Consider the following 18,877-nt stretch of genomic DNA (forward strand, 5'->3'; position numbering starts at 1 on the left):
AAAAGGATACGGCCTTCCCTATTTTCCCTTCTCGATGTGTTTCTCCGCTGCCTCGAGGGGGAACTAAAATCTCTCGCGCCTCAAAGTGGTTGAAGGCTTCGCTCCCTTTTTTTCACAGCATCCCTTACAGCTTAACCGTATAAGGGTCCGAGGGAGACTCCCGATACATAGCACTCCCTCTCGAGCGCTTCGATATATATATATATATATATACACCATCCGACTTCTCGCTCGTAGATCTCACTTTCACACCAGGGATTATAAACCATTAATTCTGACATCGCGTCCAGGCCAAAATAACGAGAGAGAAGGGGCGCGAGCCTTAATGCGATACCGTTGACCGTACTGAATTTTCTATCAGTTGCGTCGCCTTCCCCCTCCACCTTCTCTCCACCGTTCCCCCACTCCGGCCCGCACATTACACCACAAAGGAGAGGGGGAGCGAGTTTTACGAGCTATTAAGTTCACTTTTATTCGATATATACCTACTTATACACTCGCGCTTGGGTATATTTGTACCGGTTACCGTGACCATTAACGTCACTTTCACAGTTTTTGCTCCGGATAAATATTTCTGGATCCAATTTTTCCTCTCCAACTCTCTAACAAATTAATTTTCATCCTTTTCTGTGGATTTAAGGAGAAAGAGAATCGTTTCGTTTTACGTCTCGGAGACTTTCGATCAGGACAAAAAAAATCGACACATCTCGACTCGTATTTTTTATAAATTTCACATAACGTTTCGTACCGCAGTTTATATCATTGGTGGCGATACCACGCCCGAGCGGCCAATTTACCAAATTGACCTGTCTGTTTGCAGAGCCGATGAGGCACGTGAAAGCGGAGCACTTGCAGCACGACAAGGACCTGGACGAGGAGGACGACCTCGACCTCGAGGAGGATCCCCGCCGGGGCGAGCACCCGTTTCACCACGCGATGCAGCACCACCACCACCACCACCAAGCGTACCCGGGCGAGGACCACCTCAAGGACGAGGGGATCGTCAAAAGCGACTGCAGCGCGGCGGGCGTGCCGATACCCGCGACCAAGCCGAAAATCTGGTCGCTGGCCGACACGGCCGCGTGCAAGACGCCCCCGCCCCCTACCCACCCCCATCATCAGCAGTACCATCACCTTCATCACCAGCAGCACTACGGCCAGCAGCAGCACCACATGCCCAACCAAGGCCACCACCATCACTCGCAGCAGCCGTGGCTCGGCTCAGGGGGCGGGGGCGGGGGCGGAGGCAACCTGAGCTCGTTCGCGCTTCCGTCCTCGGCGTCGATGAGCCCGTCCGCGGCCGCCACAGCGCCTTACTCGAGCGCCGCCGCGAGGTACGGCGGATTCCTCTCGTCCTCGTCCGGTGGCCAGCTGCACTACAACCCCAACTCGTCCTCCGGCTCGAGCTCCTCGGCGTCCTCCTCGGCGGCTGCGGGGTTTCCCGAGGTTGGTACGGACACCCCACCCCAGACACCGCCCAACATGAAGGTGGCTACACCGAATGGAGTGATCCAGGCACCACCGGGCGGTTACTGCACTGGTGGCAACGGCAACGCGACGACCAACGGTAATCCAAATCCGTACGGGCAGAGCCACCCGGCGGCCGCCGGCTATCTGTCGACCAGTTCCGGCTCGGCGAGCAGCGGCTCCTCGTTCAGCTCGAGGCTGCAGGCGTCCCCGCACAAGGACTTCTCGCCAGCGGGGCAGAATTCTATTCTCCACCAGCACCAGACCACTGCCAGCTTGCCGCCCACGGAGGCCACCACCGCGTTCAAACCGTTCTACAAGGGGTAGGTTTTCTTGAGATTCTAGAGATTCGAATGTAGGCGGAAGTTGGTCGATTGTTTCGGTCGAGGATTAATAGTCGAAAAGTAATTTTGAAAATCGTTCTCCGTTCCAGCTCGCAGTCCATGGGTAGCGGATTCGTGTCGCCGGTCTAAGGAACTCGCTGGATCGATTCTGGATCGACGTCGCGTTCCTCCAGGTGAGTTCGGATTATTCCAATAAGAATTGTTACGCACGATTTATCGATTTTGAAAAGATTCTAGTAATTCTAATTTTTTAATCTTTAAAGTGAAATTTTGAAATATTGCGAAACGCGGTATTCAAAAATTTATATATTCTCGAAACCGGTCACCGGAGCGTATATTTGCGACCGTTTTATCGATAATTATATAAAAAGTGACAGCGAGAAACAAAGAGAGAAGTCGAACGTTTAAAGAAATTTACGACGCATTATTTTCCACGCGAAATTCTCGCAGCAGTGTAGTAACGAGTGAATACTAAAAAACGCGGAGTCTCAAGTTTTTTTTGTCATTTAACGAACCAGCTCTTCCATCTTTCTCCAACCTCTACTATTATGTACACACATACACACTTTTCCGTCGCTTCGGGCTAACGTCTGCTCGTCCGAAATATACGCGTCTCCGCGCGAAGGAAACGTTCACAGATGAATCACTATCTCGATCAACGTTTAAAAGAGACGATGACAAATCATAAGCGCGCCAAATAACGCTAATCGTGCGCGCACGATCGTAATTTATAACACACATAGAGGAAATTTGTCGGGCAAGTAACACGGGTCCGATAATCGGTTTGCAAATCGCTCGACGAAAGCTTTCCACGGTACGCGGTGGAAGGAAAATCGATAAGAAATTAATATTGGACGCGTCGATTGGTCGTTAAGGGTCGCCTCTCTCTCGTTGAAATAATAATGGGCCTGGACCGACGTGCACACGAGCGGGAAGCGGAGAAAGAAAACGGGAGAGGAGAGAGGCTATCGCCACCTCCTTGACAGTGACAAATGGACGGAGATTTCAATCGGTGAATGGAATCACCACTGGACTAGCCGCGTCTCTCTCGCGCGCTCGGGCCAACGCGCGTATGACCGTGCTCTTCCAAGTCTCTCTCGACCCGTGTGTGCACCGTTCGCGCGTGTATACAGTGGAACACATCTCAACCTGTCGCGCTGGCTGACTGAACGACCGACCACAGTCCACTTGTGCGTACTATATTCTCTCACGAGTAGTAGCGCTCGAATCGACGGAATAAGACGCGCGTTTCGTACGAGGTCGTGGGCTTTTCCGTATAAAGTTTTTTTGACCGATCCTTGTGCATTTGATTTGAAAATTCAGATTATTTAAAAAGTAGCGTGTGTACGTATGATTTTAATTAAAATTCGAAATTTAAAATTCGAAAATGTTTAAATCGTATCGTACATTACAGGGATATAATTAAAATAGTTTTGTAGAAGACGATAAGGTTATCACGGCGGATAGTTGATATATATATTTTTGATTTAGGAAAGTGATAAAATTTCAATTTTCGAGATTTAATTAATTCTAGATCTAAAAGTTTTTATTAAAAAAACTTTTTTACAAAAAAGTGAAGATAAGGAATAAATGTATTTACAAACACGATTCTAATTACTAAATTTACCGAATAGAATTTAATAAAACCTGTTACAACGCAATTAATCATTTCTTGTTTACTCAACGCGAGATTGCGATGACGCCATTAGGTTTCAGAATAAATAATCAAATCCCCTAAATTTGAAATAAATACAGTGGCTCTTTCCAAAACCAGTTTCCCAGCTGATTAAAATCGCTTATCTCCCCGTCTCCCCGTCATTCGTCACTTTCTTCGCCCGACGATGACGCGCAAGGGAAAACGTCGTCGTAGATAAATAGGAAACGCGTAAATTAGGCGGATATATCTGTCTTTCCCCGCAATAACTCTTTCAACGTGCCGCTAATAGAAAAGTAGTTGGACCGTTTCACAAAGAGAACGAGATTCGTCTAACAGCATCCTTTTCTATTTCCATTTTTTCCTGTCTCGCTCGCGCTTTTCGAAGGTATCGCCCTCCCCCTTTCAAGGTCATCCGATTCATAGCCGTGGTAAACACGTTGTCGGCCAGTTTGTTGAGAAAGAAAAATTTGAAAACGATTATTAAAAATATATTCCCGAAAGAGACGAATAAACCCCCCTTTATTAATTAACGCGCCGGTTCGGAACAAACGATCAACATTTTCCCCGCGTTATTCACCGTGGATAGAGACTCAACTTTGAGAAACCCAACTTAACCGACTCCTTCTTCTTCTTCTTCTGCCTCGTCCACTCCCTTGGCCAAACAACAACGAGTGAAAGAAGGTGTCGAGCAGGGGGGAGAGAGACGACACCTTCGAAGACAACGCGAAGGAGAAAGAGACGCGCCACGTTGGAAAGGGAACCGGGTGTTAGCCGGTACTCTTATCGCGTGGCGATCTGATCCTAATTTATAGCCGCGTCCCAAATAAACTAGTTTTCGCTGTCGTCACCTCTCGGACCTCTCCTCTCCCTCCCCTCCCCATCGAGTTCCATGCATGTGGATCGGGAGGGTCCTTCGGGGCCCCGTGGCTTATAACGCTTCCCCTCTCCACCCTTCCTGCTCCCTTCGGATCTCGACACGGCTCTACAAGGAGGCCAGGTATACGTATAAGCCTCCTCTCCCCTTGTTGCACCTACCTGCCAGGAACCTTTTTTTCTCTCTCTCTCCCTCCTCTCCGCTTCTCTTTCCCTCGAGAAGTGGAGGAAAGCAAACGGAGAATCCTTCGACACCCTATAATTGTCAATTAGTTTGGGGATATTTAATTGCCATTAGGCTACTCCCGAAGCTGGGGCCTTAAAATTCGAGTCTTTGTTGCTCTCGTGTTTGTCGATGGAAGATAAATTGAATTTTCTCCCTTTTTCTCGCCTTCGAAATAATCACGACAATTTCTTTGATAAAATTTGAATAAGATATACGTATATCTGATATATATTGAAATATATATATACAAAAGGTAATATTTAGAAATTTCGTCGGTAGATAGCAGCAGCGGTCGAGAAATCGGATGCACTTGTTCGACCGTTACGCGTTAATGGATTAAAATTCTGGATCTTTTCAACGGCCAGATTCCAAAAGAATTCGGCTGCCCCGCCGATAAATCCTTCGTGTTCGATCCTCGCGAGAAACTGCACCCGCCACTTGTGGAGGTTTCTTCTGTCCCCTGTTTGCGTGTGTGGGTGCGCGCGCGCGTTTCTCGAATTCTTGAAAGGCGTTTCACACCGCGTCTCGGCGCTCCACGAGGCGCGTCCTTCTTTGTCCTCGACCCCTATTTTTGCGCAGAATCTCGGGTTTGTTACACCGCGAGAGTCGTGAGAAGACGAAACGGTACGCTTCGAGTAGAAGGTTGTCGGATTTGGCCCACGCCTGCTACCTGGGTAACCGGAGAACCTGCTGAAACTGCCCTGAATCCGCTCCTTCCTCTTGCGTATCGGTCTCTCTCTCTCCTTGTGAATTCGTGCGCGCTTCTGGAAACGAGTTATTGAACCGTGTACAGTGGCCATTGCACAAATATAATGCGAGTTTACGAGTTATTAATTAGAAAGATGTTGCAAAATAAGGAAATTAGGAGTTTGGCTTCAGCTTGGGATTTCTAGAAAGTGTGACGACGATAAATAATAATGGTTTGAGATTATTTTCTATTTTTGTTCATTTGTATAACGAATTTCATTATTATTACCGAATCTAATCACCAACAATATGGAATATGGAGTATAGCTTGCGTATTTTTAATTCGATTTGAATTCTAACGCTGTGATTTCTATTCTAAGTAATTATAAGAAGAAATGTGTGCATTAATAATTTATGGTACTCTGTAATTTTTTCTCCCCCTCCGCATAATATCTCGAATAGTTTTAATTTATGTATGTAACAATCGTGCGAACTTCGCAAAAATATAATGTAAAGTGAAAATTTAAATTTTCAACTTCTTTCGAGCGATGTATATATTAATTTCAATTCAAGGATTTCAAGCAACCAAGTAAACCGTTGGTTGAATTTTCCGCTCTCATAAAGCGGTACATCGTATCCGAAGTACACAGCATATCTAAGACTTCATCCGCGAAAACCGCCTAACGCTGTTTTTCCTCGTGGCTTATCGGCATATAATTTCTAATTACGTCGCTCCACCGCCAATTAATCACGCTCAATCTCCCCGGAAAATGGAACCCGCCACCGTTAACATACTCGCCGACGATGCGGCCGAGTGTTGTAATTATACAATTAAACAACGACTCAACATCGTCATTTCGGTTGAGATCGTATTTATCAATCTTTATAACCTTTATAATCTTGCGGAAAACACGTCGACGTCGCGTCCGGTAATTTCGACGAGTATACCAATACTGCGAGAATCAATTTTATAATCATCGTTATTTTACGCTCGTTCCCGCCAAGGTATGCAAAGAGAACATGGAACCGGAGGGGACAGATAAGGTAACAATGTGGTAATTAAATTCTGCTTTTCCAACGAATTTGCTTGCTTTTCCTTCTCAAAAGCGCGTACAGTTCGAATTTCGCGCGTTATCGTCGTCCTAGATCGTTCCCATCTAGTTACTCGTTTCGTGGTTGGCGCACGTGTCGATTTCACCAGATATCTTAACCTTCCCTATTCGCGTGAAATTATTACGTTGCCGGGAATGGAGATGATCGCCGCGATTACGTGTAAATTACCGTCACACCAGAGAAACGTTCTCCTCCGTCTCTTCCGAGAGATCTTAATCCAGCTTATCCAAGGATCTTGCTCCGCTATTGGATATACGAAAGGAGAGAGAATGGAAATGGAAAAACTTGCGACCGATTCGTGTCCACGTTCTTTGTCCGTGAATTTTTCAAAGTTAAAGAGAAAAGGATCGAAGAATAAATATATATTTGTTAAATCTGATTGTCAACTGTCATTGGAAGAAAGAAAATTGATCGCGGTAGAATAATTTGTTCGTTATATCCGTTGAGCTCTTCTCGCGGATATACGTTCGGCAGTCTTCGGCTAAGTTCGGGCGAAATCGTTTTCGGACCCACTGAAGCGTGATAATTTCACACCGAAAGAATACATCGTAAACTTCTTTAAATGCCCAACTTTTTCTTTGTCTTTTATAATCGTCGCAAAAATAATGTAAAGATCGAATTTCGTTTTTCCAGCTGGTAAGTGCACAACGAATAAATATTCTGATCCAAATTACATCGAATTTGATCTTTTATTTTCGATAGATGTTTTACTTGAGAAGAATCAAAAATATAGAAATTTTAGCTTTGGTCGAACTATATCAAAAATATATAATATAACTGCACGTCATCTTTTCACGAGCTCAGCGAGGATTGTCGTAAACGATCGAGGGGAAATTAATTCGATCTTCCTTTTGTTCTCTCTCAAACGTTTCGCTTTTTATAGTTCGATTATTCAGTGAAAATCGAGGCGATTTATAACTTGGACAAGAAGACATAGGAGAAACGATGCGAGAATAAGCTTGCTGATGGAATTGAGAGGAACGCGAATCGCGTAAAACCGCGCGGAATATATCACGGCCGTTAGAGGAGCGTTATGTATGCCAGCATCGTGGTGGATCGACGTTTTACACGGCATGCGACTATCGATACGCGATTACCGTGTCTCACCTAGGGAACGAGTCTCCGTGTACGAGCGCTGCCACGATCCCCGCGGCCGATAGAGCGTCTCCGCCTCCGTCTAGCGGAGATTCTGTGCGCACTCTGGATGGAATGCTGCTGTTTCTCGGCCGTGGATAGGGGAAAAATGAAATGGTATAATCTTAAACGCTCAGGGATGGAAGGGTTCAATCGATATATATATATATGATCAATAACATTAAAATGTGTTTAAGCAGAGATTTGCTTCATTCCTCAAATATAATAATCGTACGTGTATTCGAATTTTGCATAAATGCATAAATATCCATAATTTAATGATCGGTAAGTATGTCGAGGCTGGGAAGATTACTAGAATTTTTTCTTAAAGACGAATCTATGTTTACGTTTTCGAGAAGTTAATAAAGTAAAGAAAATGAAAATGAAAATGAAAATGAAAATCAAATCTCGGTACTTATTAAAATTAACCAATTATTTATCTGTTAAATAATTATTCGTTGTTACAATTTAGAAAAATACGAAAAAAAGTTGATGATCTCAATCGATTATTGCAGCAATTCGATTTCTTTGTCTGCAAAGGATCAAACCTATATGTAAAAAATTTCCTTATATTCTCGATTCGATTCGCAGTGCAGTAAAAAAAAAAAAAAAAAAGAAACGAAAGAATTTCTCAAAAATACAAACTAGATTGCATCCGAGCGGCCTTCGGAATCCCGAGCCAACCGATCAAATAAAATTTACGACGCGCGATAAAAAACGCAGGACATAAATAACCAATCAAAAAATATATTCGCTTAAACTCGATTAAAATTAATAAGCGTCGGGGAAAACAATTACTCGGACACGACGAATGAATCTACATCAGCGCGGTAATTTTTGCCGGAAGCTATGAATCCCGATTAAACGAAACTCTATGTAGCCCATTTGTTCGATGTTTCAATGGTGTGACAGTGGCCGACGAATATTTCAAAGCGCCACGGGCTATCCGTCGGTATGGCCGCACCTCTCTTTATTTCCTCCATTCCGTTCCAAACTCGAAATGACGCGAAACCGGATGACAAATGCTGCACAATTACGCGACAAGTCGTTTCGAGGAGATCCACGTTTCTCGCGTGTATCCAACTTTCACGATACTTTTTACACGGGAGTCTCCCTTGTAACGTCCATCACGCTCGTTGTGTGTGGTTCTCTTGAAAATACGGTTGAAAGACTGAGAAAGATCGAAGCTCCGTATGCTGGACTGTATATTTTTCCTTTTTGTTATCGTTCTTTGCAGATTTTTCGTTTCTGGTATTTTGTTTGAAATATTGGTTGTATGGAGAAATTGTAATGAATTTCATGAAAATATATTTGCGATATAACAGTCACAAAATTATTATTGAAAGATCGTGCGAGTAATGTAATTTAATGTGACTGAAGTAGTAAAGTGAAAAATGCTACTAATGCTACGAAAATCTATGCTTAAATTAAATAATCCGAAACGCTCGGAACGCGAAATAAAATATTATTAATCTACAAGTTGAACTCTTGTCAAACCTTCCGCTTTCGACATATATTGAAAACCAACTTACTCCACCTCTTCTTGTTTCACTTTGTTCGTCCAATAAAGACACGTCGTTCCTTCGCTCAAAGAGATCCGTCGGCGCATGTATTTTTCATTTATATATGAAATTCATCGGACACGATGTAGAGAGTCTCTCCAACTTCGATCCATTTATTCAAACGTCCAGAGAATATTCATGAACACGGTCGAATAGTTGCAAGAAGACTACACCTAGGCACAAACCATCGTTGTACGAAAATTCTGCTTTCGCGCTCACCTTTCTAAAAAAACCGGAATTTCATTGGTCAGACGGAATCGATAGCAGTGCCTCCTTCCGTCAAAAGCGGAACCATCATTCGTGCTATCGGATTCTCCGTAATTACGAAGCTTTTAATACGGCTCCCTCTAGCGGAACGCGAGAAACCTGTTTATCCGTGCTGTACGTTATCCTCGACGCGAAAAGCGACGTTACGAAACAAGGTGTTTGCAGTTAATCGCGGTCCCCAACTTCTCAGACGTATCATTTTCTCGATGAATTTCACACTGTTAATAATAAGGTGAATTAAACTTGTTTAATCTTGTCTCTTGTTGAAAGTTAGTAGCGAGAAGTCGACGCGTTGCATAACTTAACCTAAAAACTACCGGACAATGTAGGAAAAAATGTGTTAATGAGATGAATTTGGTAGACGGTGCTTCGTTATTTATTTGTCGTAAATTCATATTTATTCGAGAGCGAGCGTGAGAATCTAGCTACCAGGTAAACGAAATTCGATCCTTATTTTATCTTTATGAGTAATTAAAATATAGATCGTAGAGAATGATAGCCAGCGAAGAACAAAGAGGGATAGTTTTAGAGAATTATTCGAAGAAACTGACGATCATTGGTCCGCTATAAAATGAGCATAAATCTTTTAATTAAGTAAAAAAATAATTATGCCACAGATATTATAAATATATATATGATCAAAGAGGATCCGTTTTACAGATTAAAGAACAAACGAAAAAGTATTACATCTACCATCTACAAATATATCAATATTACGTATAATTGCAAAGGTTTCGTAAATCTATATTTAGCTATAATTATGATTTTCGGCACGATCGGAATCCGCTATCGTCACATATGCAAATTGAACGAAGCAAGGGACAAAGAGGATAGACATTCGTTCGAAGAATTGCGAAACAATCGATTAATTAATTTTTTGCGACGATTTTACCGATATCGATCTGGCTAATATTAGAGCTTCGAGCACCAATGAAATAAGTCCAAGAGGCCAAAATAGTCATAAATTTAATTTCATAAACCCTTTCACCTCGATAAACGTACGACACAAACAAAACGCGCACTCTCCTTTCCAGATACACTTTCAGAAAAGTGAACGTTCTTCGAGTCGCTTTTCCGATTAAAAGCATCTTCACCAGAATCTTTCGCATCCTTTTTATCCTCGTAAACGCATTACATCTTGCACCAAGAGACGCCGGGGGGTCAGATATGGTCGGCTGTAATCCCGTTAATCACCGTTGGTACGCGATAACCGTGCAGAAGCGCCGCACATGGAACTGGTTATACGGAACGTGTGACGAACCGCGTTAGCGACGTTCCATTTGCAACAGCGTGTTGTGCAAACCGAGAAGAAAGAAGCACGAGTCGTCGGTATCGGTTCTCGGCGATCGGTTGTGTGCGCGAACGCATGTGAGAGCACCACTTGTCTCTACCAGGTGAGACGGAGGGTAATCGCGTATCGATAGGTGGCTACGACGTATATTGGCCCGATCCACCGCAACGTCGACGTGTATTGCGGCACGCTAATAGTTAACTATGATCTTACAAGTCGTTTACATACAGGCCATCTGGCCGCGGTTGCGAAAAGCTGCGGAGCAAGCCTTCTGGTGGAACGTTAACGTGTACGATCGTCAAAGGTTGAGGTTATGTTGATGTTTTTTTTTTTTTTTCTTTCTTTCTTTCTTTTTGTGTAGATGTATCTACTCGCGAAGAGTTATTTAACGTTACGGACAGTGCGGTGTATTTTGTTTTTCATTTATTTGTTGCGTCGAAGAATCGTTGGGTATGAAAGTTGCTAGATTGAATTTCTTTCTCCAGAGTTGAGGTTATGTTGGTATACGCTCCTTTTTTTTTGTAGGTGTATCTACTTGCGCAGAGTTGTCTACCGTAATGGATAGTGCGGTAATTTATCTATTGACAAAGGAGAATATTTTTTCTTCTTCTTTTCTTTAATTATTTATTCGAGCGCGAAGGATTTTCCTCGAACGCAAAAATTACGAGATGGAATCTCTTCTTTGAGGTCGATGTTTCTCTACAACGTAGTTTTTTTTGGTTATTTAATTTACTTCAATTATTGTTCCCAATTGTCGATTCACCGAAATAATTCTGCGAGAGAGCCAAACTATTAATAAGGAAAATTATTAAGGAAATTAATAAGGAAAATAATAAAATATCCATAATTCGGTTAAGCGTGTACAAACGATATTTTCTTGTAGAGTCTCGTAGACAAATGGAACCTGAATGTATTTTTTCAAATTTCCTTGCATCCCTTAAATAAATCTGACGCCATTCTCGTGTTTCTGTTGCAGGATCGAAGAAAAGGGCTGTAAATACGCTCCGCAGAGGGACTCTTCGGGATTTGCCATCGCGACTTCTGCGCCAGGAGGAGAGAAAAAGAATTAGCGAGGGTGGAAAAAATATATATATACTCTAAAAGAAACGGAAGTATCGTCCTTGAGATACATAAATCGTGACGCGGGGGCACGGAAAGACGAATGGGGAATGCGAGCGCGTGCGCGCCAGAGTCGGCTCAGAGGAGATTTAGGAATTAAGGGAATTACGTCCAAGTGCCTGCTTACGCACGAGCACGTAAGGGAGAAGAAGGGATAGGTAGATCTCGAGGAGGAGACGTGCGCTGAATCGTGGAGATTTTAGGTGAGGATCGCCTATGATTTTTTGAAACTGGTCGAGCAATTTCGAAAAGATGCTTAACATAATGGAGGAGGAATGTTTCCTTAGTCAACCAATTCTTCGATTCGTCGTCCCTGTAAATAACGTAGGACATCTTGCGGATGATTCGAGAGCTAAAAGAGACCGGTAAGAAAGCGTAATGTAATAGGTCGTTTTGTACATATATATAAAAATTGCGAATGGATGGAGAAACGAGAGTTTCGTGCAGAATTATTTTCTCGTTCGTTCCATCCGTAATCTGTTCAGTCTCGCGATAGTCCACCAGCCGAGACCCGCAAAATCATACGGGCAACGTGCAAAATAACAGCCATTTTCAGCTCCAAAAGCGAGCCCTGATGCGGTCGTGGATCACCGTTCCATTACACGGTATTTATTCGTTACACAAGTTTTTTTTCACCGCACCAACGTAAATTCCTTTCTTTCTTTATTTCGCGAAGATAAAACGAAAACTTTTCGCGTTACGTTTTGTGTCGTTTAAAAATTTTGTTTCTCGCCAAAAAGGAAAAAAGCGAACGGAAACGCGTTTATATGACGTGCGCATTGCCGGTAGCGCCCTCTTTGGCATCACAGATACGCGCGATATCAAAGTTATCGATACACTGCTGAAAAAAGTGTTTATTTTTAAAAGTCACTGGAGTCGTAACGAATATATACGGTGTTGTGAAATACGAGCGACTCTTGTACAAACTTCCCGATATCCTTCGACCAACTCGCGTGTCCTTTTGTCCTGTCCGAGGATTGGCCGCAGCGTCGTCGAGGAGGCGGAGAAGGGGAAGAAGGAGGAGAAGGCGGATCGCACAGGCGCTACTCTATCCTTAACCTACCGGAGTAACTCTTTAATTAAACTCCCGATGAATTATTCTCGTGTACACGCTGTTTGGAAAAAAAAAGAAATGACTTGGCGGATCTTTGGAAAATTTGTCAAAGTCGAGTCCACGGTGTGAGAGAAGCCGATTCAAAATTATTGCAACGCATAGGCGGAAGCGGAGTGACGAACAATTTTCCCGCTGTGCCGTATAGACTATTCGAAACTCCGTGATCTTTTTCTCCCGAATACCGCTCGAGTTTCATATCTCTCGAGCGACCGAAGTTCGTCACTCATGGATGTTGCCCACCATGGATGATCGTCGTATGGTGAAGAGAATGGTTAATGAACTAATTAAGTGTAAAAAAAAAAAAAATTCGTCCTTTTCCCGCGGCGGGCATCGTGCACACTCCCAATATGGACTCTCCTGCGACACGCGCGCCACGAGACTTCGACGATAGCAACGTGTTCCGTTTTAATTAGCATCGTATTTCATTACTTTCGACCCGACTCTGTGCAATATATTTCTTTTTCCTTTTATATATATATTTTTTTTTAGATCGTGCGCTCGTTGATTGTTCGCGTTTCTCGTGGAAATGGAACATTTCGATATATAATACGTGTATGTGTGTGTGTGTGTGTGTGTGCGAGTGAGCGAATACGTGTGTTCGTATGTGTAACAATTTTAATCTCTTTGGATCCCTTTGATTCGATTAAATTTCGTGGTTTTTGGCGATAGGAATTTTCAAAGGGCAACCTTTGACCCGTGGTTTCAGAGAAACGAAACGGTGCACGGTGCTCGAGATTGTTAATATTTTTTTATATCGTACGTGTATATCGTATAAATCATCCCTCCTTTCGATATTATTGATGGTAGAGTTGTTTCTCGATTTCTTTCGAACGAGCGGAATGGACACGAAGGAAAGGCGAAGGCAGGAAGGGGAGAGAAGAAAGAAAGAAAGAAAACTAATTGTAGAAATCATTTTGTACTTTGACACAATGTGTAAGTGAGTGTGGTGCGTGATTTGCGTCGTTTGCTTCGAGAGAAAGAGAGAGAGAGAGAGGAGGAAAAATTGGAGGAGATACGAGAAAGGAGCGCGATAGAAGAAATTGTACATTGTTTTGTAAAGAGTACATTTATTTATATCTGTGATAATGGGCAAGGTTAAGTAGAAATGGAAAGAGAAGAGTTGCAAACGAGAGAAACGGTTGAGAGAATGCGAGAAAGAGAGGAAGAATGGAGAATATACACATGGACGAAAATATATATATATATAACCGGAGGAAATACTACTGGTACCGATATACCACGACGAAGATGGTCGGTGCTCGTGCATTCGTTGACACGTATGTATATCGTATATAGACTAATTAAATAATAGAGACTCGATCATGATTTTTGTAAATAATAATCAGCGTAGCCAGGGGAGATACCATCATCGAGGGTCGAGTGTATCGTTTTATGAATCCATGCGAGAAAATAAAAATTGAAAAAAAAAAAAATTAAAAAAAACGAAAAAAAAAAAAAATAAAAGAATCGTAAGGTCGAAGAAAAAGCGAAGGACAATTTTGTGCGCTTCTTGTATGTACACGATCGTACCCTCGACGCAAAAAAAGAAAAAAAAAAAAAAAAGAAAAAAAAAGGGAAAGAGACCTATCTGTTGTGAATATATATAATACAGGTATTAGGTATATATATAAATATAAATATATAAATATATATATACATACTACACACGATTAATAGGTTCTATTTGGTTGTTCGTACGAATTCAATTGTAAATTAATTAAACTGTACATAGTTCTGAATGTGAATATAGACAGAATATATCTATTATTATTATTATTATTATTATTATTATATTAATTTTATTATTATTATTATTATTATTATTATTGGCACCATCATATATTATTATTATTATTATTATTATTATTGTCTATTACTATTATGAATTCATTATATTAAAATGGAGACTATTATGTTGTACATTTACATGTTTTATTTTCGTTTTTTTCTTTTTTTTTTTTTTTTTAACCTTCATCCCTTCGTCATTCTGCGATCTTTTTTTATCAATTTTCTTTCTTTCCTCCCATTCAAGAAAGAAGATATTGCAGCATTTATAATGCTGCATCGTGTTTGTTTTAATAATTATATTCTTGATAAAAGTCCAATTATAAAATGGTAAAGGAGTATTTTGGTGCAACTATTACTTCGATATTCCATAATGAACGCAGCTACGTTTTGAAAACACGTGGTACCAAACTGAAAATCAAAGAATTTTAAACTTGCAATCAATTTTAAAATTAATTGATCTTTAAAATAAGTGTATCTATTTTTTTTTCCAAGATAATTTCAAGATCAGAGAAGTAATGCAAATATAATACAATTCGGATAAATAATAATTATTTAATCTTAATAAATTCGATTCTCGAGAGTTTAATTTAAAAATAATTAAAGTAACTGCCTGTAATGATATACAAACTGAATATTAACTTTCCAATTTCAGTACACCGGCTCTCTAAATAATAATTCCCAAATTTATCCAATAAAACGAGGGAAAACGCGCACAAGGATCGATTAAAACGCGATATCATCGAACATCGAGAGCTGCCTTAATTAGAAAGGATCGATGAGATATCGGTAAACCAGCCGGCGGTTAAACGGCCGGCAATTATCGACGTCGCAAATTCATTATAAACTAATTTCGGTTTATCGCGTGAATTGACCGCCACGTCAAGTGGAAACGGATTGTTCGAGCAAGTGGAGTGTTCGTGTCTTTTTACGATCGTTTGGCGCTCTCCAACTCGCTTCGATCGCCCACGGCGTTATTTACAGGTCGGATTTATGCTTGAAAACTTCCCACGAAGATTCAAGGTTCACCGGTTCGTGACCCATAAATCAGGCATACGTTTGTCGCATGTCGTTGGGAGAAAGCTCTTCTTCGAAAGCGCATCTTTTATTCCCCGCGATTTATGCCAATTTATCGTTGCCGTTGTTTATCTAACACCAATATCGAAAACACAACTCTCTTTTATTTATTTTAATATTGTTCTCCTTTTCTACTTTTACTTTTTTTAATTTTCATATATTCATGTATAATGTTTTCCTTTTCATTGTTATCAATTATCGTTATATTAATTATTTATTGCCATGTTATCGATTAATTTAACTATTTGTTCAATTGCACGTTAAACGAGATCGTTGATTCTAAATCGTAAAAATCGTTGTCTACGTGACAAACATTATTGTCGTTGTTATCGTAGAATTTGCTCGAGGAATGCAAAAAATTAAATAATCATCAATTAAATATTCTACTCTCCGTAATAAAAATTTATCGCTAGTTTCAAGAAAGAAAAAAATAATTCTTCTCTTAACTAAACTTTTACATAACCTAAAAATAAAAAGAAGGAAGAATACCTTTCTTCTCCATAAACTGCCTACAGTCTTCACGATCCTGCTCGACTCAATCAACAGAGACGTAGACCCATATTGCCATGCACTAAAATTCTAAGACCCGTAAATTGGACAACAAAAGGCCCCGTAGAATCTCGACAATCCACTAAGACAAAGGATCCGCGGGGCTATAAAGTCATAAGCTGTTCGGTTATGGCGTTCCATCTTGCGGCGGTGGTGGCGCCCCCTAGGCCGGTGCACGGCAGATGCGCGGCGTGGTTTACAAGAGGCGGCCGTGCCGCGACGGCCCTTATATCATTCGCGACGAAATATATGGGATCTCGGTGCCAGTTGTTGAACGTGTCGCGAGGCTCTACGGGTGCGCGGAAACCTTTCGCAACGCGGTTAACCGTCCTCGCTCGCTCCAAGCACGAAAACGGCTCGAATACATCTCGTCTCGTTTCGTTTCCTTCCGATGAATATACGCATAGATCGTACGAAGGGGAACACCGCGTATTAAGCGATGATTTAACGCGTGTGCCGCGCGTGCCTAAGAAACGAGCGTAGAAAATGTAGGATAAGAAATTTATTCGTTATATACGGAATATTGGGAATAAAGGGTAAGTAGAAAATTTCAGGTATGAAAATTAATATACGAACGCGTTCGCTGGAAATATTTTTTAGGTTATGAGCGATTTCATTTTGTGCTAATTAAAATGAGACGAAGAGTGTGACAAAGATGGATTTGGTACAGTAAAAAAAATAAATTCATCGCCATTTCGTTTTATTTAACGTAATTTTTAATTTGCTTATAATTTGAGAAATACGATTCGATGAATATTTTTATCGATTTTTGGGTTGAATAAAATTTTTTAATTACGTGTATAAATTATTCTATTTATTATTAAATAATAAATTTTTCTGTATAATTATTTTTCATTTCTCTTCGAGTGCTTTAATGAAATTTCTCAAAGGGCGAAGTTTAGTCACGAATATGGTTACAATAGTAATATTAATAATAGGAATAACAACGTGCAAGGACCGTATCGATAACCCCGTGCAGAGCGGTCGAGCATTATCATAAATTTGAACGTCCACGCATTCCTCTTCTTGCATATACGCTTTGGGCCCCCTAGTATTGGGCCATGATCGGTGTTCTTTCTTCGCTTAGCCTCACCTTCCTCACAGTCGAAACGTCTCTGCCCGCGACTGCAACCCCTTTTACGGCTTACTTTATGGCAAAGACTCAATTTGAACCCGGCAGTTGGTGCCCGTTCCCAGTGACTAATATACCGAGATGCACCGCGTGGGGTGTAGCCATGATACATCGTTCGCGGTGCACTGCATTCATGCCAGGTATCTTCTCTCGCCTCGAAGTGAGAGATCGTTCCTCCATTGATTCTTTAAGTTGTAAGTGGCTTGTTTCTTCGTGCTGCTATTTGATTAATTCGATTCTTTTACATGTAAAAATGAAATCGCAACGAAAAAATCGGATAAAATTTGTAATAATATAAAAATAGTAACTTTAAATAAATAAAACTACGATACTAAATAATTATTTTTCAAAATTTTTTGGCTTTTTTCATTTTTCATATTTAAAATTCGCAACGAAAAATTTTGAAAAAATACTTATTCTTTCGATTGACTTACAAAGTTTTTTGAAATACAAGGTTCTCTCTCTTATAATGTTAATTATCGTACGGTCTAGCAGATTAATTCGATTCAAAAATACTTTCGATACATTTACTCAGTTATGTTCCGTTGTCAATCGTCAATAGACGACGGATGATTGTTTTATATGTTGGATGAATTGTGCAGATAGGATGTCAGTTGGAAGGATCGACATTGTTCAAGGAGATAAACTGTGCCATGTAGGCATGGGAGGTCTTAATCGATCTAGTATCTGATCGTAAGTGTCGCGTTGCATTGGAACGCTTATTGATCGCTTATGAAATTAGTTTGATATGCTTGTTAGAGCAGCGTTTGTAATGTAGATCGTGACAAAGATAGTGTACGACTATGTTCGGGTTGCGTGCCTCATACGAAGGGATTTAATGAACCAGTAGTTAATGACAACGAAATAACGCATAGAACTACTGTAAAATTGTCGTGTCAGTCTGAAGTGTTTAATAATAGAAGTTTAAAATAAAAAATTCGATATAAGAATGTCGATTATATAAACTAATGAGAGGATCGAATTAGGCAATGTGTCATAAAATAATTATATTGGACACAACAGAAGTAAATGTATTTATTCTTAATCTAATAATTTGGTAAATTTTTATACGACTGCCTTTTAAAATCTTTTAGCATTATAGTTAAGATTAATTTAATTTTTATTTCTTATTACTTTTTAATTTGTTTTTAACTAATTTTTTAAATCTTTATATAATTATTTTCTAAACTATATAATTATACAAATAAAATTATGACTGTTAATCTTATATTCAATTAAATCATAAATACTTTTTGCAGATCCAGGTATAAATCAAAAACAAATATTCGATCAAATTTTGATTTTTTTAAACACTTATTCCTCGTTGAACTTTCCTTGAAGAGCCGAAGAAAATGCATTTGCTCGAAATTTTCGTTCGTAAATTCCAAGACATTTTATTTTCGACTTCTCGCAACAGCGAGGACCACTCGACTTGGAAGCAAGACGACTATTCACCGGTGCATGCAGATCTTTTACGAAG

General features: G+C 40.6%; 1 protein-coding gene and 1 long non-coding RNA gene across 5 annotated transcripts in view; one reads left to right on the forward strand and one right to left on the reverse strand.

The window, feature by feature from the left end:
* LOC107997154 (homeobox protein caupolican-like) overlaps positions 1-14,321 on the forward strand; it is a 78,483-nt gene extending 64,162 nt beyond the window's left edge. For all 4 annotated transcript variants that reach the window (XM_062081301.1, XM_062081303.1, XM_062081302.1 and 1 more), the window contains exons 5-7: positions 821-1,790; positions 1,901-1,984; positions 11,598-14,321. In XM_062081301.1, the coding sequence (XP_061937285.1) occupies positions 821-1,790; positions 1,901-1,940 (1,010 nt within the window). In that variant the 3' untranslated portion in view covers positions 1,941-1,984; positions 11,598-14,321. The remainder of the gene's footprint in view (positions 1-820; positions 1,791-1,900; positions 1,985-11,597) is intronic.
* Positions 12,379-16,386, reverse strand: LOC133666901 (uncharacterized). The gene is made up of 2 exons (XR_009831766.1): positions 16,206-16,386; positions 12,379-15,050 (listed from the first exon to the last, which is right to left on the reverse strand). It is a non-coding gene; the product is annotated as an uncharacterized LOC133666901 (long non-coding RNA).
* Positions 16,387-18,877: the final 2,491 nt, after the last annotated feature.

Source organism: Apis cerana, linkage group LG11 (assembly GCF_029169275.1).
Source record: "Apis cerana isolate GH-2021 linkage group LG11, AcerK_1.0, whole genome shotgun sequence".
Lineage (NCBI taxonomy): Eukaryota > Metazoa > Arthropoda > Insecta > Hymenoptera > Apidae > Apis > Apis cerana.